Genomic DNA, 24,665 nt, shown 5'->3' with positions numbered 1-24,665 from the left:
CTGGATTCCTGACCCGCTGGCCACAGCACTGCTCAGTGCACCTCTCCTGGACCTCTCTGCCATGCCAGCTAACCTGGAAACCCACCAGCCACCTCCTTGACCTCTGCTTGCTCACTGTTAGGAGCATCTACCTGCAATCAGCTGATCCAGGCAGTGTCTGGAGCACACAGAGGAGCAGTTCCACCTGCGGGAGGTTCGATGAGGATCCAGCGAGAGCTCCTTTGGATTCTCCTGAAAAACCACACTCCATCTTTCTAGAAATAGCTCTGCTTCTGGAGCCATTCAGCCTGCTTGGCAACATTTCTGCTGCTTCAGAGATAACAACAGTGAGTGAGGAAAAACCTGTCTAGACGCCGTTTGCCTTCCATGGACTCCCATTGCCACATCAAAGCACCCCTTCAAACAAACCTGCAAACTGGCCAGGTAATAATCCCCAGCTCTCCTGTGCCTGCTCCAGCCAGAGGCAAGGACCCATCCCATCATCCTTCGGAGTTTATCTCTAATCCAGGGCCTTTTGATGGTAAGAGGAGAGGCAGGATGAAAAATCTCATTACAGGCACATGAACAGAAGCTACCTGGCTTCCCACTCCCCCAGGTGGGGGCTACATCCCTTCTGCTCTCACCTCAGCAAGCTGCAAACCTCCAGCTCCTTTCAAAAACTGCCATACACTTGTCCCACTTGTCCCTCCTGTTCTGAGTGCTGGATCCCTTGCCATTCCAAACCCATCTGCATCAATGCTGAGCAAGCTCTGCTACAACCTGGAGATCAGAAAACACCTTCCTGTGGCACCCAAGGTCAGCTTGGCCACCAAGAGGCAGCAAGCCACTGTCACAGCAGGACCAAGGCACAGGAGCTCAGGTAAACGCTCAAAATACCTTGAAACCAAAGGAGCTGGAGAGGTTTTTAGGTTCCTTGAGCACAAGTTACTTGAAGCCACTGCTGTGGGGAAGCATCTGGCATGAGCATCAAGCACTGACCCAGTGCAGCCACCACAAGAGCAACATCTAGCTCATTATTTTAATAAGGGTCCTTTGAAATACCTTCTGTGAGAGAGACAGCTAAGAAAATCCCGTCTGGCTTTATTCTGTCTCAGGCAGAAACAGCCTTTATTTAGCAAACTGCTGCTAACAGCTCTGTCTCATTAGTCAGTGTTTAGGGAACCAGGCTGCAATTGTTCTGAAGTCTGGCATTGCAGAAAGAGCCTTGATAATGAGGTCTACAGGAGACGATTCCTCCTGACAGGCCCACAATGACCTAGAAATCCTACTTAATTCCCTGTCAGAGAAAAGTGCTGAGTAACAGCAGAGGTGCAGAGGCTCTGGGGGCTGATCCGAGAGGGAGCTGCAGCCTCTGCTCACACTTCAGAGCTCTGGGGTGCCAAAGCCAGCCCTGCTGAGCTGCAGCAGCTCGCCAGAGAAAGCTTGTGGGGCAGATAGGTGGGGTTTGCCGTGGGAAGGTTTGTAGCCTCGTCTGTGAAAGGCCTGGGCTGGGAGCAGAAGCCCTGGATAACACAACAGCAGCAGGCACTTGGAAAAGCCTGGCACTAGGAAGGGCTCCTTTGAAGCACCCTCAACAGCAGCACCTGCATGTGGGCTTCTCAGTGCACTGGGCACTGTCTCCTCTGGATCTGCCTGCAGACTGTGCCAAACCCCTGCCAAAGAGCTCCCTGACCCAAGCAGCTCAGCTTTTACCTCTGCCCCTAGCTCTGGCGTGTCCAGGAGCTCACCAGCTCCACCTGCACAGCCACCACTGCCACCAGCAGAGACTGCAGAGTGTCCTACTGTGGAAGAATCCCCTCCTGCCACACACTGGAGCTGCCTCCCCACACCCCAAGACGTGGGATGCTCAGTGTGAGTGTCCCAGAGGCGGTGGTGAATTTTTGACACGTTCTGCCCCAACCCACTTTCCCCCTTCCCCTTGGAGGAACACGCAGCAGGCTGGCCCAGGCTTGGGCAGCACAAACACCACTTTCAAGTGGTTTCTGCCCAACAGTCAGCACGTGTTCATGGTCAGGAACCTCTGGGCTGGGTGTCCCAGAGCCGGCTAGGCCGGAGAATGAGGTGGAGGGACCCAGCAGGAATGTGGGCAGGATACAGCTGACCTCGAAGACCACCCCCAGCACAGACCCTTACAGGCATGTGCTTGCCACCTGTTTCAGCCAGCAGACAGGGGACTAAAGCAGGAATTCTGGAACTGAATGCACAGCCTGTTCAGGAGTGATCTGAAGACTCCCACCCACGTGAAGCCGATGGGTGCTGTCCCACAGCCCCTCGCCCAGGAATGCATCCTGGCCCATCACGTGTGAGACTGCAAATGCAGCCCTGTTTAAAGCACAGCTCAAATCTGCAAAAGGGAAAAAAAAAAAAGAAAAAAAAAAAAGGAATGTGGGAATGAAATCACCAGCCGAAACAGTGTCTAGAGACAAGCCAAGCCAAGTCCCTCGAATGTCAGCACCAGAAGGAGGGCTCAGAAATGGAGAACCCAGCTCCCTCTGCACCAGCTCTGCTGGCACACACAGAGGATCTGCCTCAGAGACATGAGGGAAAGACATATGCTGAGAAGGGAAGGACCAGCTTTATTTTACCAGCCTGTGTTCCCACCAGAGATGTGCTTTCGAGACTGCCTCGCAAAGTAGGAATTAAATCCAAAGGTGCCTATGCATCTTCCTCCCTGTCATCCCCTTATCAGTTATCTCCAGCCTGCTCTGAGCCAGAAGATGAAAGGGTCACAACACCACTTATCCTCCCACTTAAGAACATGTTTAACAGCTTGCTCCTAAAGAGGAGGACACTCAAGGCTGGGGGAGGCAGCGGTAAATTCTTTAAATGGGCTTCCTTGCATTTGTTTGAAGGAGCTCCTGCCTCTCAATGAGGGACACAGACACCAAAAGGAAGTTGGAAAGAGGGAAGCCTTTGTAGCAAAGGTAGGCTTTGCCTCACGTCCAGAACGTGAAGCTGAGTGGCAGATGTGAGATGTGTGGCACGTGTGCCTCAGAAGTGACCGAGGACGAGCCAGGAATTGAAAAGCTCTTGGGAAATATTGTAAGCAGTCAGAATTATGACATATTTGTCACTCCAAAAACATGGTCTCCTCGGGACTGTGCAAGTGTCACAGCCAAGAAGGAGATCCCCTCGAATGCTGCAGGCACAACTGCTGCATGCAACCCGGCTCCAGCTCTCCACGCTGAGGCCAGGACCTCTCCCCCAGAGCACCATGTCTGAATTTGACCCTCATCTCCCCTCTGTGTAGAGCTACTTGTAATCACGGTGAACCTGGGCCCAGCTTGCCTTTGTCATTTAATAGCTGAGTCAAACTGTCAAAACAGCCAAACAGGATCTGCTCCAAATATTTGCAGAGAGAGGAGGATCAAGGAGCCTGCAGCAGAACACCAGGAGCCTGCCCAGGCGAGGAGAACAATCCCTATTGTGGACCAACAGCGGGATGCTCGTGGGTGACGATCACGCCTTGGCAGCGTGTTGGGAAGGAGCCCCCAAATCCTCCCACACTGATGGAGCACCACAAATAAACTGGAATCTGGAGTCCCCTCTGTCCCCTGGCAAGGCCCCAGTGCTCCAGCCCCACAGAGTGATCAGCCCTGGTCGGAGCTCAGCTGTTGGCTTGGGGAACCCAAGGAGCAGTTGGCAACTGAAGAAGGGGGGTCCCTGGGTGCCTCAGAAGCTGCTGCCAGCCCCAGCACAGACTTCAAAGGGCTCATCTTGCCCTGTGGTGTGGGAGAGCACGTGGTGCCCGTGGGTGAGGACAGCTGTGTGGTGGCCAGGCCCACCAGAGGATTTCTGATGGAAGAGGAGAGACGTCAGTACCTGGCTTAACCTCCCCTCCAGCACGCACGAGGCAGCTCTGGCAGGCAGAGCTCCACACTGCCCTGCTATTTATGGGATCTTGAAAACTGGCCAAAATAAAGGGAAAACACCAGCTCCATAAGGATGCTTACCAACTGAAACAGCCCATTCTGCTTGAGGGAGAGCCCATGAGGCTCGGGAGGTGATTACAAGGCACTCTGCCTTTCATCTCCACATCACCAGTTCAAAGGCAACCCCACCAGGCTGTAGCCAACCAAGAGCTGTTTGCTCCTGCCCAAGACAGGAGATAAGCCACTGCCTCTCTGCTCCCCGAGAAACCAGCCCAGCCCCATCGATGTGCAACCTCAGCAGAGCAGACAAGACCAAAGAGGGAGGGAAACCAGCACCTCCTCTGCTGTAGGAGCCTCTACATCATCAGGGAGATCCACAGTGGGTGAACCCAACCTGTTTCGTGGCACGTGTGTCCAGTCCTGCCAGTGAAGCACAGAGCAATCACCCCACTAGAGGGTTATGTTTTACTCCTCCCACCTTGGCTGTTGGCACCTAAACATCTCAACAACCCACTCTCCCAAGGACCAGGGACTCCCACAGGCTGGGAAAGTCCAGGGCTGCAGAGCACAGAGCTGGGACTTCCCTTTCCAAGATGCCCTTACTACCACAGAGCGGATGTTTTCCAGGCTCTAAAAATAACCAACCCCAAACAAGGTGGTGGGTTTATAAAGGAATATTTATCTTTGAGCTTCTGCAGAGATCAATACAGAAGAATGAGATTAAAGCAAAGATTTAAGTGTGTATTAAAAATAGCTGCTGCTAAGTTCCTCCGAGGGGGTAAAAGCTATTTCACAGAAGCAGCAAGAGCTGCAGGGCTCTGCAACACCTTCCCTGCCGTGTAGGCTCCCGGAAATCATTCAGCAGAGTGTTAGCAGCCAGAGCCTCGGGAGGAAGTCCATTAGCAGGCAACAATCTCCTTAATGGACCCTGGGGTCCGTGGAAGAGCTGCTGTGGACACTGGGGTTCTTTCCACTGCTGTGATTCAAGCTCACGCAGCCATTACCATCCCGTTCTCCAAGGAACGCTGCTCATCTTTATGGCAGCCCAACAGCACCATGAATTAATCTTCTGGGGAGCTCTCAGTGAGCGAGGACACAAGTTGGTACAGAGTTTTTGCTTTTTCTTTTGATTTTTTTCGTTGTTTTTTGGCAGCACCCAGCAAACAGCCCTGTGTGCAGAAACCATCGCGTGCTACTGTAACGCAGGGGAACAGCAGTAACATCCATTAAAACCTGTGTTTTCCAGGGATAACGTCCCAGCAAAACAAAAATACCGTCTCCACGGGTGATTTTGGGCTGAAAGATCAAGCAGAGCCCTGTACATTTACATGCAGACAAAAATCATTAAGCCCTCTGCTGTGCAACCACCTCCACTCGAGGTCTCAGAGAACGCTGGAGCCGCCCCGGAGAGATGAGAAGTGGCAGGAACCTTTCTGCTGGGAATAAAAAGCAGGACTGCTGTGCAGAGCACTATTTCTCTGTTAAAAGGTAAGCTTGGCTCTCAAAACAGCTCTCCTCCATGACCTTGCTTGCCAGCCTTATTCTGTACTGCTAATGAAACACAACTCCTGGCTTGCTTTGGGCACGTGGGATTTTTTTTGTGCTCCTTCAGCAACCGCTGAAGGACTTCATGGCTGTGCATCTTGAGATACAGGGGGCAAGACTGTCAAAAATGGCAAGGGAATTGGGTGTCTCGAGTAGGGGGAGTGAGCAGGGAAGTCAGATGCTTTCAACAGACGTGAATTTTTACGAGTATTACACTTCCACCCTTCAAAACAGGGCCTGAAAGAGTCCCAGTCTGCCTCCTCTCTGCAAAATGCTGGCCACTTATATAAGAAATTGCCCAAAGTTTATTAAGGCAGGGATTTTCAGCAGAGGTCATGGGCATTAGAAACCCAGCCTAGTAATTGGAACAAATCCCCTTAGATTTCAGTGGATTTCTCCAGCTCAGCAGAAAATCTTACCTAGGCCACCAAAATATATTTTTAATAGCGTGATTAAAAAAAAAAAAAAAAAATCTTAAAATACTGCTGAACATCATCAACTGCTGTCTTTTAGCCACATGCCAAAGATATAGTAAGTCCCTGGCACGTTGCAGTTTTAAAGCTGAGTGTCTGTACGTGAGCCAGCTGTGCCCAACTGAATTAAGAGGACTCTTAAAAACCCACTGATCTTACATTTGTGTTGTAATAATCAGGTACATTGAAGGGAGGAGGTTAGAGTGTGTTCTGGCTTTAACTCTGAAATCCCTAGGATTTATGACTTAAAAAAAAAAATAGAAAAAAAGAAAGAAAACCTTGGGCATTATCTGAACACAATTTAATTTCACCTATTGCTGCTCTGAAAACCCTTCATTTCCCCTTGCAACCGACTCTGTGCTAAGCCCCGTGCTCCATCCCATGAGGGCACCACAGGACCCAATACCTTGTATTATTTATAGTGACAAGGGATTCTTGCATGACAGAACAATTCCCATTAATTTTCTGAGCTTATCTAAAGTACCTGTGGGCTGTCAGGTTACAACATGTACGTGGCTTAGTTTCTTTTTAATTAGGTAATGCCAGCCCAGTGTTGACTGGACTCCCATTTGACAGCTCTCAGCAGTTTACAGGTGAGTTCATGGGAATCTGCCCCAACTGTGCTCTCAGGAGCAGTGGAAATTGCAGAGATGATTTGTTTTAATTTATTTTTTTAATTTATTTTACTTTTTTTGCCAACTGCCATTTATAAGCTTTGCTTCTGCCTCTGCTGCTCTTTGCTGGCTTTCTGGTTTGGAACAGGCACCAAAAGCGACTTCCTTCAATACCCAACAGAGCAGAGAAGGAGCTTGAAGATCTGCAGAGGAACAGCCTCTCTAGACCTCTCTTTTTTTTACATGTTGATGGTTTGTTTTTTTTTTCTAAGACATTTGAAGGCCTGGCTTAGGATGCTGCTCTAAAGAACAGGACACCAGCCCTGCTCTGCAGCTGTCTTGGTGTTGCCCTCCCAAGCCTTGTGCTGAACAGCTGAGCTCCTGCACAGGAGCCACACAAAGCTTCCTTAGAGTAGGAAATGCAGGAAGGCAACCCAAGTGATAACAGGACCTCAGCTGGCCATTCCTGTGCAGGAAACATCTCTAATATGCACCTCCCTCAACCTTTATTCCCCGAGGAAGCTGCTTGACCTCTTAAACGAGAAGCAAAAGCTTGTGAGGAGTTGGTTATCCCTGAGACCAACATTCTGGTGAAGTCCATGGAGTGCCTTGCTGTCCTGCTCCCCACAGATGCATTTTGGTAAGTCCTTACCAAAAAAAAAAATAATAATAATAATTAAACTCTCCAAACAACACCTCTCATCTCAGGGGTTTTTTTTCACTATGGGTGTGAGTGCTCTAAAGGGTCACGAGCAAACAAAGACCCGAGCTTTCCAGCCAAAAAAAAGTTCAGTTTTCGTGTTATTATTTATTTTTCTGAAACTGAAACCTCCCATTTCCAGCAGGGAGTTCGAGAACTGTGACCCAGCAGGTATTTCCTCTGCCCCAAGCACAGCTATTGCCAGAACTGCACCCAACAGCAATCCAGGCCCTTTGGGTGAAATTTCAGCCCGCGTCCAGAACACTCATTAGTGCAATTAAAGCCATTAACTGGCTGTTGGGCCGTGTCCTGACTCAGCACACACCCTCACTCCTCCACTGCACGGATCTGACGCTCAGTGGTTGATTCTGGTGTTGATCCCGTGCCTCATGAAAAACTCCCTGGGGGCTCAGGGGGAAGGCAACCAGCCCTTATCAATCGGGAAAAGATGGTGCAGTTCATATTCCAGTCGATGGAGAAGCCAGATTGAGAATGTAATTATTCTAATTAGTTTTATAATCTCAAATTCATCTCTTTTTTTTTCTTTTTTTTACGTAAACAGCAGTTTCCAAGCAGGCCACCGGCTTTCTGCACAGAGCAGTGGGTTTATCTTGTTGAGGGGCACGTTGGCAACACTCACTCTTGTTTTGCAGACAAGGACTCTTGAGGACTCGGGATCCTGTTGGCCTGTGGAAATCTTTCCCGTTCCTAACTCCCTCCCACCACTTCAGGCTGGCTCAGTGAGGAGTTCACGAACCTTCTCCGGATCATCAGGGCTTGATGCAATCAACTGTGAAGCATTAGCTCTAAATATACAACTGGGAGGCCAGTTCTGCCTCGACACACAAACACTCATGGCAGAGGATGAGAAAGCAGCCAGCCCAATTTGCAAGAGAAACTTAAATAGTAATCCAAGGAATCCAAGCTGCAAGGAAAGCAGGAGCAAGTGGGGGCTAGTCATTGCTTTGCCCTTTGGAGATGACTAAAGTTAGGGGCAAACTGGCACAGCCCTCACCTAGAGCAGCTTTTGCCCTTGTTTCTGGAGCTAAATGCAGCGGCTCATTCCACTTTATTTCCTTGTTTAGGTGATTTTTTGGCAACTCAACGCGAGTCCCTGGTGTAAATCCTCAGTGTGAGGACAGATAACTGAAAAACAGCTGCAGCAGGGCCAAGAGACCCAGAATTCAACTTGTACAGTGAAAACAAACAGTAAAAGAACCCAAGTTCACGAGCAGAGCAACATCTCAGTCCACAGTACTTTCTCCTCAGTAAAGAAAACACATTTTACTCTCTGAACCAACGTTAACCAAGTAATTGTCAGGAGTATTCAGGGCAAGAGGGAATGTGCTGGTGTCACGTTCTTTTGTCAACAGCTGTAAAGGAGATGTGCATCCAACTACTCTTTGGTGACCATGCCAGATACTGCTTACCCAAATAGGAACACCAAGCCCTTCCCAGGAATTTTTTTGAAGATGTTATTAAGCATCTGATTTTGGCAGGGCTCTCAAAGCTGTTTGTCACGACTTTTTTACTGCCTGTTGAAAAGAAAGCAATACTGCAAATACTTCCCATCAGAAAATACCAACAAGCAACTTTTCATCACTGCAAGAGAGCTAACAACATTTCCAGCGAGTGATTCTTGGCACTGACAGCTGACTCGGAACAGTTGTTGGTGGCTGGGACAGATGGACTTCATATATTAAAAAAAAAAAAAAAAAAAAGGAAATGAGAACTTCTACTCCATAGATTTCAAAAAGCCTTTTGCGAAATCCAACATATTACCGAACCCTCAGAATTAAATCGAAAGGAGATTTGAACATAATGAGCTTTAAAACTGAAATGTGCCCGGGACTTGCCGGATCCCCCCAACAAGGGCCATAAAGCATCAGCACGTTTTGTTTTCAGTAGGAAATACGTGAGAGTTTTGGGAAGGTCTCCACAGCCCGTGAAATCCTCAAAATCCAAGTATTTGTTTCCACAGGGAAGGTGGCAACAGCACTGATATCAGCTGGAAGCCCCACTTTCCATCCCTGCCGCCGAGAGCTTCCGCTGCTTTAATTATGACCGTGGCATTTCCCTGATGTGCAGAATCTTTAGATGCTTTTAGTGCCTAGAGCTGGGAATGCACTGAATGCTCCATGCTCCACTGGTTCCCATTTCATGGCAATGTTTTAAGGCCACTATCAAGAACAGGGTTTGTTCTGGCAATAACACACGGGAGGAGGCAACCCCAGCTCACAACACTTCGGAGTCAAAGCCGCAGCTCATAGTCTAGAGCAGGTCAGAGCTTGACAGCTTGGGATCTCAGCATCTTGGGAGCTTTGACTGCTTCTGTTCATGCCTTTTTTTTTCCCCCCACCAAGTAGTCAGCTGGCACGAACACATCCTTCCAGTCACGCTCCCATCCCACCATCCAGCACCAGCCCTGCGGTCTCCAGTACATGTTTAATTTTACAAACTGCTGACAATGTAAACCCGACTTTATGGGGTGCCCCCAGTGCCTCAAGTCAAGTGTAATGGAACAAACATTTTTATTCTCAGCCTCCCTTTTGCCCACTCTTTGGGACTGATGAGCCCAAATTTAAAAATTACTGGAAATCAATACAGGATGAGGCACTTTGATTTGGCCATAACCCATTTGAATTTAATGGAAAGCAAAGCCTGTTACCACTTGGTTTACTCACCAGATAAATGTTTTCAGGCAGAGGAGTGAAACTAGTGGTGTTTGGCTGGGTTTTAGCGACTATTGTCTCTCTAAAGAAATGCAGAAATATCTGTAGTTTGTTTCCAGGATTCAAGGAAAGTTTCTAGGCTGGATTCAACAGGACACTTGAGCGTAACAGAGGAAGGAAACGGGGCACCTTTCTACCCTGCAGCTGTGAGGAAAAGCTGTGCTAAGCCTGTCATTTTTCCCATTCAAAGGAGAAGCCAAATCCAGAGTTAGCACCTGGAGAGCACTGTGTGATGCTCCAGGATCAGGCACTCCCGACTTCTCCCGCTGAAACCGCTTCTGCTACAAACCACAGTAAAGCAAATGAACACCAGACCCCGGGGCGCGTGACAACCATCTCCTCGCTGCAGATGAGTGTCACAGTCATCTCCTCACCCCTCCACCGACTGTTTTAGTAAACAGTGCCCAAACCTCACTTTATTTGAGGCCCAGAGAGGCTCTGTTTGGAGAATTGGTTTTTGTCCTTAGACAAACTGTTCGAAATATTTCAACACACTTCAGCCTTGAGTTGACCCAAAACAGTTCCCGGGGAGCCTGTACACGGTCATGGGTGTATTTTGGTACTCAGGGGCTGGTTGTCAGCCCAACCCCACTCCATCCCATCTTCTCCTCCCGCCATCTGGGCGGACAGGGGGGAGGGACACGCGAGCCCACCGGCTGCTGTCCCCCTCCTCATCCCCCCCAGCTATTAATAGCCAGACAACAAATGAGCCCAAATTCATTCCTGAGCGGAATTAGCAAATGTTTTTGCAATTAAAACTGCAAACATTCATGTGGGGCCCCCCGAACAATAGGCGCCTGTGCCTGGTCTTGAATAGGCACTAGTGTCCGCCCTGCCTGCCTGCCGAGCCTGCACATTCCTGGCACCCTCAGCCCTGGACCCGCTCCTTGCTGAGCTGGGTTTTGGGATGTTCCCCCCCCGTGTTGCGTGTGTGTCCCACAGTCCCTGAAGCATCACACTCCCGGCGGGTCCTTGGTGCCAGCCAGCCCTGTTCCGTCCCCCATCCCGGCGGCTCCCGCATCCCCCCGTGGTAGGGGCAGCGCATCCCTGCTCCTCCCCGGGGCGAGGGGTCGGGGCAGCGCATCCTTCCCCACACTTAGCCCCGTACGGAGCCCGGGCAGCGCATCCCTCCCGTTCCCCAGGAAGCGATCAGGGCAGCGCATCTCCCCCTTTCCCCGGGACAGCGATCGGGGCAGCGCATCCCTTCCCCGGGACCGCGACTGGGGTAGCACATCCCTCCTCCCTCCCTTCCCTGGGATCGCGACCGGGGCAGCGCATTTCCCACTTTCTCCGGGACCGCAACCAGGGCAGCGCATCCCTTCTCCCTCTCTTCCTCCGGGATCGGGACGGTGGCAGCGCATCTCTCCTCCCTCTGTTACTCCGGGATCGGGACTGGGGCAGCCAGTCCTTTTCTCGGGGATGGGGACAGGGGGCAGCGCATCCCTCCTCCGTTTCCTCGAGGGACGGGGGCAGCGCATCCCTCCTGTCCTCCTCTGGGATCGGGACGGTGGTAAGGCAGCTCTCCTCCCTCTGTTTCCCCGGGATGGGGACGGAGGCAGCGCATCCCTCCTCCCTTTCTCCGGGACGGGGACGGGGACAGCGCATCCCCCGCGGCCGGGGCGCGGCGGTCGGCGGGGTGTCGGGGCCGTGCCCGGGCGGTGCCGGGGGGTTAGCTGGGGCGGGTGGTACTCACCGAGCAGGGGCAGGAGAAGGAGCCGGAGCAGCTCCGGCCGCCGCAGCGCCATGATGGGGTGTGCGGAGCCGAGCCGAGCCTGCGCAATGCCCGGGACCGCGGGCGGGGGGAGCGCGGCCGGCCCGGGCACCGCGGGGGGACCGGCCCGGGGGAGGGACCGGCCCTGGGGGACACCCAACCCCACCCACCCCACCCACTGCGCCCACCGCGCCCACGGAGGGCGTGGGGACAGGGGTGGGACCCTCGGGGAGGGACGCCGGGAGAGGGATGACCGGCAGAGGGATGATCCCGGAGGAGGACGCCGGAGGAGGGATGATCCTGGCAGAGGGACCCCCGTGGAACCCCCGGGAATGGGGAAAAGGGAATGATTCCTGCAGTGCGATGATCCCCGCGGGCGGGGAGAGGGGATGATCCCGATCGGGGCACTCCCGGAGAGGGGGGGAGTGGTCCCGGCAATGGGACCCCTGTGCGACCCCCGGGAGTTGGGGAAAGGGGATAATCCTGGCAGTGAGACCCTCGGAGGGTGGGGAGAGGGGGTGATCCCAGCAATGGGACCCAGGGCGGGTGGGGAGAGGGGATGATCCCAGCAGTGGGACGCCGGGAGAGGGGATGATCCCAGCAGTGGGACCCCCGGCGGGTGGGGAGAGGGGGTGATCCCAGCAATGGGACCCCCGTGGGACCCACGGTGGGTGGGGAGAGGGGATGATGCTGGCAGTGGGACGCCGGGAGAGGGGATGATCCCTGCAGCGGGACCCCCGGCGGGTGGGGAGAGGAGCCGGTGGCGACCGCTGGTTGAGCGCCGTGGAGGGAAGGAAACTCGCCCCGAGTAAGGCGCTGGGAGAACTTAAAAGTGGGTTTGAACTTGGAAGTTAGCTTGAAGGCAAGGTTTCGGTTTTAAAACCCATCCAAGTTTTTGCTCTAAAGTGGGTGTTTCCCTCCTGTATTTACCAAGAGCCCCTAAAGAGTGATTTTTCTGATCGTTTTCCCTTAAAAACCAACTCACATCGAACGGTGAATTTCCCTGTAAACTTTCAACAACTTAAAGTAAACAAGAAACACAAACAAGCAGCCGGGGGGAGAGTGCTGCTCTTGAGGAGCTTCCGGAGTCATAGAATCACAGGACGGTTTGGGTTAGAAGGGACTTTAAGGATCATCTTTCCCAATTCCAACCCCCTGTAATGGGCACGAACACCTTCTCCCAGTCCTCGTGCTGGACCAAATTCTTTCTGACACAGCCAAGTGATTCTGCCCTGAAAAATGGCTTTGCACAGAGACCATCCCTCAAAAGGGCCCCAGGACTTTTTCCTTTGATTAACAGAAAGGAACAAAAATTATCAGCATGGGACAGTCGCCTCAAATTCAGCGAGTCTGCCTGGGTTAATGCTGGCTCATGCGTCACTGCCTGTCAGTAGTGTCTGATGAGGATGTAATTAAGAAGCTGTTGAAGATCAAGCAGCTGGAATGAAAGCCAAGCTCTCCTCTGGTCTGTAAACCAGCTCAGGAGAGCTGGCAGAAATTAAGGGATGTAAAAATGTATTTAACTCGATAACGCAGCAGATCTAACTCAAGATGCTAATGAGTAGATTTAAAGGGCTGATCTGAGCCCGGTGAAATTAATACAGGGAGTCTCGTCAGTTCTAATGGCCAGATGGGACATTCCCCTGGGGATGAAGGGGAAGGAATCACCTAATAAGACTGTATGGCTTAAAGCCTGGCTCTGGGGCTGGCTGGGCTGGGTCTCTGTTGAGTAAGGAATCATTTTAACACAGTCCGTTTGGACTGCCCTGACAGGAGATGTAAAATGTGATGACAGAGAATATAATCAGCTGTAAAGTGCAATCACTGAGGTGTCAGGATCCACTTTAACTTCCAGCAGCAGCTTGATCAGGGAAGAGCAGAGATGAGACAGAGGAGATGAGGAAGGATGGGAAGTCTCTAGCTGGGCTGTCCTTCCTATGCTGCAGAAAAAAAGAAAATTATTTCAGTTTGGATAGTGCTTAGATTAACCTGGTGCAGTGGAAGGTGTCCCTGCCCATGGCAGGGGATTGGAATCTACTGATCTTTGGGATCCCTTCCAACCCAAACCATTCTGTGATGCTGTGACTGGGGGTGAGCCCATGCTGGGAGAGGCACAGGAGGACTGTGCTGTGGTGTGCTGGCTTCCCCAGGCCATCTGGGCCACTCGAGGGGGAGCTGCATCTACACTGAGCCTTGATTTCCCTCTTCAGGCTGCTGGAGCTTGGCCTAGGCATGTGTTGATGGTATGTTTGTGAATAATCAATGCAGACAGAGGCCAGGTTTGGAGTCAACTGGCCAAGCAGATATAACCTTCATGGATAACACCAGGGCACGAAACACTGAGCATCATCTTGGGTATCCATCCCACACTGGACAGACATGCCAATTGCTTGTCTCAGGCAGATACAGTTTGTGCCAGCTCCTCTTTTTGTGCTGCCCCCGTGGTTTCATTGCAGCCAGGTTCTACCTTTTAATCTGCCATTTGAAACGTGGAACTCAACCAGCTCAAGGAGTCACAATAAATATTATACAAGAATTGCAGTGCCCACCAAACTGGGATGGCAAAGGACTGCACTGTAAAACATGGATTTTCACATGCAAACAGAGCTCCCATTTCATTATTTAATGGTCAAACAAGTCACGGGAATAAATTACACTCCAAGAGCAGCCCTGTGTAGGGCAGGGGTCTATTCAGCCACAAAGAGGGGCAGCATAAACCTGCCTCTTCCTATGATTTCTTTGTTCTCTGAAGAGATTCCAGTCCATGCTCAAAGCAAGAAGAATCTGCAGGATGACAGGGAGGGATCACAGGTCCTGCCAGGGAGTCTTCCCAAGCTCTAGGAAGGCCTGTGGTGGGGAATGATGGAGAACAAAGTGCTGCACGACCTGGCCCAAGCACAGGCAGTGGAGAGGTGCAGAATAAGGCAGTAGGACCTTGCTCCTGGCACTTGTAAGAACAAAAGGAAGGTGACCAAGGAATAAATTGGGAAAAAAAAACCACCTTAGGGATTTCTGAAGGTTCTATGGAGCGTGTTGTACACCAGGTCTTTGGATCTGGAAGCAGCTGAAGGTGACTCACAGAAAATGGATCCTTTTGATGCTTGTAATGCCTGGAGGCCCAAACTGAGGTTCAAGCCCTGCTGGGAAGAAGCTGCTCAGACCTGTAATAACAGGCTGTGCCTGTCATGATGAGTTTTCAACAGCAATCCACATGGCAGGCAGGAATGTGATTATCTGAGGCATCGGGGCTCCAAGGACTCTGCCAGAGAGCTGTGCCATACCTTGTGTGTGGAGGAGCAGCCTGTCTGAGTCCTCAGGGCTGTCCATCTGGACCTTCCCCAGGAGCAGGTTCGCTCCAGACCTCCTTAACTTTGATGCTGTGATTGTGGCAGGCCAGTCTGCTGGCCTGGGAAGAAGGAGGTCCTGGCAGAAACCTCCGCCAGAGCGAGGGTTTGGCTGCTCTCCGAGGTGGGAGATGGTTGTGCTGCCCTGGTGGGCACTGGAGGGAACCTGCTCTTAAAGAAAAACTTCTTTACATGAAAGAGAGGGGTTCTGGACCACTGTGTTTTCTCAGGGGGCAAATGCCAGCAGACACAGTTTTGTTAGAGGATCTGAAGTGTCTCTGGAGCCGCCTTTGTGTGTGACAGAGGGAAGGTCATGGGTGATGTAGGCAATCAGCCATCAGAGAGGGAAGGTCTCCCCAGAGCAGCACTGGGGTGAGCAGGAGCTGTATCCCACCCCTGGCTGAAAGAGGCTGGTTCCCCTTTGTGGGGACAGGACCTCTCCTGTTTGGAAGCAAAGTCTTGCCTGTCTTGGAGAGTTTTAAGACCAACTTTAGGCTCTGCAGGTATGTACTGATACATATCACTCCTGATCTCAGGATCTCAAGGCCCTTTGCAGATATGCCATTTACCCAGCTGATTCTCAGCAGCTCTGCAAAGAGATGCAGGTATCTGGCCTGTGTCCATCCCTCTTTCACACCACTTCTGCTGCTCGGGCAGCTTTTTATGGATGGCCTGGTGCCACAGTGCCTCTCACTCCTAGCTGAAGACAGCATCTCTTTTTTTGTCTGCTGCAGTCTAGACAAGCTGTTGATTCCGTGGTGTCACAGACCATGACCCCACTCCTACACCAGCCCCATCATTTCCCCCTGGTTCACTGCTCAGGCATATGCTCATCTATTTTGAACCATTTGTATGTGTGAGGCTGAGTTGCTCCTAATCTCGTCTCCCTCCCAGGGCGTCAGTCACACTGGCATGTGCCTTTTCCCTGTCTGCCTCCCTCTGTTTATGGACTTATGGATATTTTTAACTCTACCCTCTAATTAGAGGTAGTTTTCTCCGGGTATTTTGTGCACAAGGGCTCTCATGTCCGTGGTCAGCGGGGCAGGCAGTAAGCACTGGGGACTGGCCAGGCATGGAAACCTTCCTGCTAAATAAACACAGCAGCAGGGATCAGGATGGGATGGGGGGAGAGGCTTTGCATTCCTCGGGGCTCTGCCTGCAGCAGCGTGGTGGGGTAGCAGCTATAAAGAGGAGCCAGCTAACACCCCTGAGACAGGGCCACAGCTGCCTCCTCATCCTGCAGCCCTCTGCCAAGCCTGCTCACAGCTCCCTGCAGCTGTCTCCACGCTGCACAGTGACCTGGAGGAGCCACATCCCTGGGGATACCCCTGAGCCCTGCTCCCTTACCCTGTGCTGGTGCAGGGATGGAGAAGAGAGCGATACTAATTAGAAAAGGCCTTGACCCAGGAGCTTCAAGCCAAGAATCTGCTCTCCTTGGCTTCCCCAGCATCCCGCCCACCTGGCTCCAGCATCCTCCTTGCGAGCCACAGCCCGGGTGGAAGCTGTGATCCCGGCAGCAGGCAGAGGAGCGAGGCAGCCGCGGTTGGTGTGTGCAGCGCTTTTCTCTCCCTGCCAAGGCAGCAGCATCTGGCTGGCCCAGGGCAGCGAGCACCCCCCGCTCCCTCAGCTGTGTTCACAGCCAAGTCTCGCTCCCCTGCCCTCCCCCTCCCCCAGCCAAGCCGAGCTGCAGATTCCCGGCCCAGCTGGTCTTTTACCACGTAACACGGCGCTCTCCGGGGAGATGGCACTGGCTCCTCGAGTGGCAGGTCGGGCGCTCGGGCTGCTGACCCAGCTCGGGTCTTGACGCTGGCAACAGCAAGCGCTGCTTCCCCCGGGCTGGGACTGCCTGGAGGAGGTGGATACAACTCCCTTCTCCTCTGGCTGGGGCGTGGGAGCAAGGGTGGCCTGTCAGGGGGAAGAGGATGCTTCCTCTCGCTCTGGATCCCACCTAGAAGCTGGTTCACAAACGGGTTAATCAGTGTTAGAGCAACTGCTTTGTTGAATTTATCTCCGTTCTTGATATAGAATGAGGGATACAGAAGGAAAAACATTTGCTTCAGGAGAGTGAGGATGTTCTGCAAAGCCCAGGGCTCACACAGTCCTGATCCCAGGCTGCTCATGCCCTGGGGCAGAAGGAGCTGCTCTGCTTCCATGGCAGGAGGGGATTCAGATGTACAAATCCACCCTGTGTGGGTAAGAGCAGCCTCCTTTCTCAGTGCCTCTCACAGCCTCCCAGCAGACCCATCCCCCTGTAATCCCCTTTGCTCCTTCCCTTCCTGAGTCACTGTTTATTCTGGCTCTGAGGGCTCCTGCTGCTGCGGTGGAGCAGCCTCGTCTGCAAGCCGAATTTTCCAAGCCCTCCGAGGTTGTTTTGACATGCCTGACTAGCAGTTAACATGTCAGCCAAGGGTCTCCCACCACCCAAGCAGCACCTTGCCCGCCAAACATCACATGCCCTGGGGCAAGCAGTTGGCCATGCAAACACCTCCCACGCAGCACACAACCTCTTGCACTGCTCTATTGTTTAGTAAGTGCTTTGGGTTTCACCATCCCAGCTCTCCTCCATGTGGATCCCTGGCTAGAGCTGGTTTTCTTGATGGAAATGAGTCATGTGATTTCCATGGATTGGCAGATGTGCTCAAGTGCAGTGGTTGCTTGGGAGTCAAGGATTTAATTCTTCTTGGTCTCTCAGGTACGTGTTAGAGCTATTTCCTTATCCCCATCTACCTGGTGACTTAGGCAGGTGATGGGCATCTCATACCTTTGGATCTGAAGCAGTCAGAGGGGAGGGCCTGCCTCATGAAGTGAACTGCCCAGGCTCCCTTGGTGGCTCATAGGAACAAGGATTCCTTGGTCTGAGGTCTCGCTGCATTAGGATTTCAGCTCTCTGGAGGGCTGCGAGGAGGAAGGGGGAGTTGCTTTGTGCCTCTGAGTGTCACCCTTGGTGCCCTCTCTCCCGCTGTCCCTGGGCAGGCTGGTGACAGCAGTGTCCTGCTGCCTTGCAGTGGAGTGCAGGGCTTGGTTTGGAGGAGGAGCAGGGCCTTAATCTCTGCCAGTCGAGTGGCGCCTGCAAAGACGATTAGACATATGCCAGCTAATTCACAGCAAACAGGATGGAGGGGGAATTTGCCACTTATAAATGGCAGAGGAGCAAGCCCATCATTCCTGTCACTCCCGGGTAATACATGCTGACATAAGCCCAGTTTAGCTGCAAGTTTATCAATGCTAATCCTGCTGGTCCATGCCTCTCTTCTCCATCCTCTTGGCATCTTTCTTCCCCTTTCCCTGCTTTGCCTTTCTCTCCCTCGCTCCTGGTACAGCATCTTGTACCAGGGCACCAGGAGGGCAAATTCCCCATCATCCCCCACCCTTCTCCCAGTACATTAGAGGTTTTCTTTCTCCTGAAAGTGTCTCTGTGCAGATTAAGGCCACAGGGAAATCACAGGTTTTGGATAGGCAAATTCCCAACCCCACTGTAGCTTTCATCACCTCTCTTTGCCCCTCTGCCCCCCTTGCTACTGCTCCATGTGATCCAGCATTGCCCAGGTCCCTTCCAGGTGTGCTTGGTGTCCTGCCCCCGATGTCAGTGATGCCCCTGCATCACCCAGATGTGGGGTTGGGGAGCTCAGACAAGTGGGGGGGTCCTGTGGGGTCTGGCCAGCCATGCTCAGCCCTGGAGCCAGCCCAGCCTGGAGTTTATCTGACACTTTTACCCAAACAGACACTCCCGTGGGCTCCACGTGAGCAGCACCATGGAGAGCTTTATCCTGGAACTACCCTGGTGTTTGGAGAGCCATGTAGCCAAGTCAAACACCATTCTCTGCTGGGGCAGAGGCGGGGCTGGAGCCTTCAGGGAGGTGGAGGGGAAGGTGCATGTCCATGTGGGAGAGAGTGGCCATGAAGCCTGGTCTGGCTGTGGGGATGGAAAGCTGGATGGCAGCAGTGGGACTGGGAACCAGTGGTGCTTATTTATCTCTGCCCCACTGAAGGACTCTGGGCTCTCTCCAGAGTGTGGCAAAGCCTGCTCCCAATATACCTGTGTGGGTGCTACAGGACAGTGGCTCAAGCCAGGCCAGCTACATTTTTTCCTGGAAGTCCTGTTGGCTTTCCTTTGTAGTGGTGGTGATATGAGTGTCCAGGCTGTCCTTGCTTGACTGAGCCACCCACGCAGAATACGTAGCTTGTTGTTTGTGATAACTGTCAGAGATGCCTCAGAAACGTCGCCCTGCTCCACTCCACTGATCACATCCTGAGTGTGTCGTGTGTCCTGGCTGGCCCTCATCCCTTGGATTGGATCAGCTGCAAAAAGGAGGTCAGAGACAGGAATCCTATGAACCAAAACCCTCCCCTGGCACAGGGTGATGGGAGGTGCCTTCAGGTAGTTTGGGGCAAGAGAAGGGGTCCGGGGCCCTTGCTATGGGGCTGAGGAGAGCAGAGCATTCTTCCCTGGCCAGAACCCCTCCCTGGAAGCAGGGGCTGAGGGTACAAACCCGTGGAGCGTCTCTGGGACGGATTTGTCCAGCCCAGGAGTTCCCCCTTGTGGCAGGAGGCTCGGGCTCATGCAGCGGGTGCGAGCGTGCGGGGATCAGCCGGGAGATGTACTGGTGTCCTCCAGGAGATGATGGCTATGGGTGTGCGGGTACCATCTGCCAGGCTGCAGAGAACTGGCTCTGGGCTGGCTGTTCCTGTGGCCACAGGGATGCCTGCCTGGGCTCAGCAGAGCTCCGAGCTCTGCATCTCCCCCCTTGCCCTCAACCTCACAGAGGGTGATGCTCCAACCTCGGGTACCCCCCACTGGGTACCCGTGCACATCCCATCCCTGCGGGAAGGCTCAGGGGACGCTGGAGGACAGACGAGGGGGATGAAGAGCCTGGTGATGTTTGTGGCTGCTGCAGCAGCCAGGCTTGGAGAGGGCTCCCATGGGCCAGGTCGAGGGGCTGCACAGCCTCTCTGAGCCCCGTCCCTGCTCGCTGGAGCCGAGGGGAGCCGGTTCCTGTGATGAATCAGCACCTCCCTGCGATGCTGAGCAGGGCTCGGCGGAGGCAGCAGCGCCCGGGCGGCATCGATGTTTATTAATGACTGTATTGGGGATGCTGTTTAGTCACTGCTCCCACGGAGCCCGAGAGGCAGCCTCGGGGTGGGAAGCTGCTCCACCGTCCTCGGGAGACATCCGAGGCACCCAGGCACCGCTTAGCACGCTGATATCCAGCTCCCACTGGAGCCCTCCTGGCGTGTGGCTCCGCTGCCTCCCCTCCCTGCAGAGCCGCGGGCTGATCCCTGCTCCAGACACCGGGAAACTGAGGCAGGGTGGGGGCTGAGGGTGACAGCAGGACACGGCCAGGCCATGCTGGTCTCCTGAGGGGCAGCAGTGCAGTGGGTTTAACGTGAGAGGAACGCAGATTGAACTGTGGAGAACGCAGCAAAGCAATTAGAGGAGGAGGGGGATGGTCCTTAAAATGGGGTGTGCTCTAGGAACGCAGTGGGGACACTGGTCAGCTGGCACAGCTCTCCCCAGTGAGGAGCTCAAGGACCGGGTGCTGTTATTAAATCCCCCTGCAGTGCCATGAAACTTGCATGAGGTTTGAGATGAAAAGTCTATTTCTCTGAATGAAGTTTTAATAAGATCAAATTGGAAAAAAAGAAAATAGTGCCTCTTCTCCCTCCCCTCCTGCTCCTGCTCCCTGATTGCTGTTGTATTTAGTCTTGTGGAGGCAAAAGTCCTCATATGTACACTGGTGGGGGTGCCTGGGCTGGGGGTAGGGGCAGCTGGATGGGCACCACCAGCCACCTGGATGATAAAAGAAGAAAATACTGAAGCAAAAATATTGTGGTCCTGAGTGAGCCAGAGCTTGCTGTGTGGGAAAAGAATCAAACTGTTGCATGAAAAAGGGGCCCAGGCCCTCGTGCTTGGTGTGCCGGGTCCCTCAGGATGCTGGGAAGGGCCCAGATATGAACCCTGTAATTAACCCTCTCTTTGAAATATGATTTGGATGGGCTTAAACTGAGTCTCTGCTGGGTGGAGAAGGGGTGGAGGGAAGGGGGATGCTGCTGGGGGGTGCTCTGTAGCTCGGGGCACCTCAGAGGAGGGCAGCTGGTGGCCTGGAGGACCAGGGGATGCTGCTGGAGGAGGGATGCTGATAATGGGAGATGCTGCTGGTGTGGGATGCTACCAGGGGAGTTGTGGGGGGGGGGCCGGGATGTTGCCGGTGTGGGATGCAGCTGATTTGGGATCCTGTCGGTGTGGGATCCTGCCAGCGTGGGATGCTGTTGGTGTAGGATGCAACCAATTCGGGATGCAGTTGGTGTGGGATGATGTCAGTGTGGGATGCTTCCGGTGTGGGATGCAGCCGATTTGGGATGCAGCCAGTGTGGAATGCTGCCGGGGAGGGATGCTGTGGGTGGGGGAAGCTGGCGGGTGGGATGCTGGTGATGGGAATACTGTTGATGGGAATGCTGCTGATGGGAATGCTGCTGATGGGTGTTGCCATCCCTGCCCGTCTCCGGGCGGGGCGGGGCCGCCAGGGGGAGCCCGCGGCCACGGCGGGAGCTTCATCCACGGCTCATCATCATCATCATCACCATCATCATCATCATCACCATCACCATCATCATTACCATCACCATCATCCCCACCGCCCCGGGGCCGGGACCCGGTGCCGCTCTCCCCAGCTCGATCCCGAGCTGCGGCTGCACCTCGGCGTCCTCAGCACGGGGGGAGAGTCCCCCCCTGCCCGGGAGGAGGTGCCCGGGACCCCACTGCGTCCTCAGCACGCCCAGCAGCGGGGCCCCGGAGGGATGCAGCGGGGAGCCCAGGTGGGTGGGAAGAGCTGAGCTTCAGCCAAGCCGGATCCCGAGGGGGAGCTGCGTGGTCCGCGTTGTTCTCCGATAGCCACGAAGCCCAGCTGGCATCTCCTCATCGCCTGGTGATGGCTCGGAGCACATGGCTGCTCCCCACGTGCTGGCAGCTCTCGATGCGCGGCCTGGCTGAGCACCGCGACGGGGCCAAACGCCCTGCGGGCTGGAGAACGGACCTGCAGGAGCCTCCCCCCTGTGCTCAGCAGCTCCCGGGATTGGCAGGTGGGTCGGGCTCCAGGAGGAGGTCTGACAGCGAGGGGAAACTGAGGCACGTCCCGGCACCCGTGCTGGGCACAGAGGGACGAGCAGGTGGCCCCAGCATGGCTCACCTGTGGGTGAGGACGGGGAAGGAGCTGTGCCCAGGTCTGCTGAGCTGGTCTCAGTCCCACAGTCAGCCATGCAGGACAAGAGACTCTGGAATTTTGCAGTAGCCCCTTCCCCTGCAGATCCTCCTGGTCATGTGTGCCAGGTGCCACGTGTCCCTCTGGCACACAGGCTCTGACACACCACCAGCAGCCTCACCAGCGTGTTAATAAACCAATGCCAGCTTGTGTTTTGATGCCAGAGGGCTGGTGCTGCCCCAGCTGGGAGGGGAGCACACAGGTACCTCCAGCATCACCTCTTCCATCAGCTGGGAAGGCCGAGGGAGAGGTGAGAAGCTACCTGGAGCTTGGGAAGTCTGTTAGCACAAGTGACAGCCCTGGAAAAGCAGGCACAGATTCAATTCACTCAGAAGTGTGGGCTGGATCCTGCTGCTGGATCCTCCACCGTGGATCCTGAGTGCCTGAAGTGTCCATGGAGGTGGATGCTGCATCCAGTGCCAGATATTGTGGGGAGGTGTCAGTGCCCCACTCCTCATCCTCCCTCCACTCCATGTGGCCTGGATGCTTGGGGGTAACATCCAGAACCAGTGGGTGGCTCGGGGGACCGGTGCAATCCCAAGGAACAGGCTGAGAGTGTGATACAATGAGGTGAGAAGCTGTGAGGGATTGGGAGGTGCCCCCAGGACCAGCCCAGGGACAGAGCAGGGTGAATGACTGGTTGGTGGTACGTGGGCCCTCATCCAAGCACCGTGGGCTCGGCTGGCCCTGCCTCTCCCTGCCTGCTGGGGTGGCCCCTGTGGGTTCCCCTTCTCCATATGGCTGTGGATGTCTGGAGATGCATTTTATACCCTTGGATGGGTAATAAATAGAATCAGGCCCGTTGCCTTTTGTTTTGATTGATTCCATTTGTTCTGCATAAGCAGCTTCTTCCCCTTGCCAAGGCTCGGCTCCCGAGGAAGGAAGATGCTGAGAGATGGAGGGGCTCAGTTGGGCTGTGCTGGAAGAGGGTCCCCAAGGCTGAACTCTGGCAGGGGGGACACTGAGGCACCCACCATGCCACGTCTGCCTCTGCAGTGGGTGATGCTCCTGGACAGGAAGGGAAACTGAGGCTGGGAAAGGTGATGTGCTGTGCCCTGGGGACATGTGGCGAGGCTGGGGTGGCTCTCAGGTATAAAAGCTCCTTTGTCTGGTGCTGGGTGGGGACAAAGCCACCCAGACTGGCTAGCAAAGGGTAATCCAGTGATGTCGGGCACCCTGTGGGTGACTGACACTTCTCTACCACCAGCACACAGGGAAAATGACTTTATAAAGGAGCTCGGGATGAAAATGAGCACAGGAGCCAGGACTCCTGGCTTCCCTCGCTGGCTTGGTCACAAACAGCAGCCTCGGGCGAGTCTGGTGCCTCCCTGCCTCAGTTTCCCCAAGCAGGAGAGGCTGTTTATCCGTGAGGAGATGAGGAACCAGCAGGTTTGGCAGCAGGAGGGATGAAAGGCACCGCTCAAAGCCAGGGCAGCCGGTCCAGGGGCTCCCTGTGGGGCTGCACAGCAGCGAGAGCCCGAGTGGGGGGCGATGGGTGGGGGCTGGACGGACCCCAGAGATACCATCCTGATGGTGTCCCAAGTGCAGCCCCACCTCCCTCTCACCTCCCTGCCCGGGGACCCCAGCCCCGGCGGGAGGAGGGATGGGGTTAAATTTGCCCCCCCCCCTGCGCTGCCGTGCCCCCCGGGTGAGTCAGAGCGGCCGGGGGCGCGTGTTCCTGTACCCCAGCTGCGGTGCCACGTCAGGGGGAGCGGGTGTAGGCCCGAAGGACACAGCTGCCTCCTCGCCGCGTCCTCTCACTGCTCCTCTCCTCCTTCTGATCTGCCTCATTATCTCCTGAGTCATCATCGCTCCCACCTCCGCTGCAGCCACCGCCGCCCGCAGCCGGCACCGCGCAGGGCTGGGAGCTGCCGAAAAGGAAGCTCTGGGCTCCTGTGTGTGACCCCCCGGTCCCCAAGGGTGTCCCGGTGATTCGGGATGGGGGGCAGCGCTGCAGAGCATCTTCCCTACACACCCCTCTGGATGCCCAGACGGACATGGGGGAGTGCGGCTGCTCCTGCCCGGCAGGGAGAGATCCCTGGGCTCGGTGCTTGTCTTGCAGTGATGCTTCTGGGTTGGGAATCAGGCTTTGGCATGCCTGGCAAAGCTGCAAGCTGCTTCCCAAGCCCTGTACGGATCAGGAGCCAGGAATAGAGCTGGTCTGCTCGCTGCTGCCCGAATAGGTCCTGATCCAGCTGCTGGCTTCGCTGAACACACGCCGGCACGGTGCAGATCCTGTGTCTGGCAGGAGCAGGCTGTGGTGGATCCAGGACATGGCTGTCCCCATCAGAGAGCCCAGGGGATGCTGCAGAGGTTCTGCCTCTGAAGGCGCTGGGATAAAGCAAGGCCAGGGCTGGCTCCATTTTGCTGCTGGGATGGGAAACACATCTCCGAGCTGAGCGGAAATCCGAGGAGGTG

At 54.4% G+C, this 24,665-nt stretch overlaps 1 protein-coding gene across 2 annotated transcripts in view; it reads right to left on the bottom strand.

Moving 5' to 3' along the window:
• Window positions 1–11,723, bottom strand: part of JAM3 (junctional adhesion molecule 3) — a 30,798-nt gene extending 19,075 nt beyond the window's left edge. The window contains exon 1 of one of the 2 annotated variants that reach the window (XM_050322858.1): window positions 11,630–11,723. In XM_050322858.1, coding sequence (XP_050178815.1) covers window positions 11,630–11,681 — 52 coding nt within the window. In that variant the 5' untranslated portion in view covers window positions 11,682–11,723. Of the gene's footprint in view, window positions 1–131; window positions 546–11,629 lie in introns of those variants that run through there. The other variant, XM_050322856.1, reaches the window with a different exon arrangement.
• Between the last annotated feature and the right edge of the window lie 12,942 nt (window positions 11,724–24,665).

Source organism: Myiozetetes cayanensis, unplaced genomic scaffold (genome assembly GCF_022539395.1).
Source record: "Myiozetetes cayanensis isolate MyiCay16 unplaced genomic scaffold, myiCay2020 scf29, whole genome shotgun sequence".
NCBI lineage: Eukaryota > Metazoa > Chordata > Aves > Passeriformes > Tyrannidae > Myiozetetes > Myiozetetes cayanensis.
This window is presented reverse-complemented; position numbering and strand designations above follow the sequence as displayed.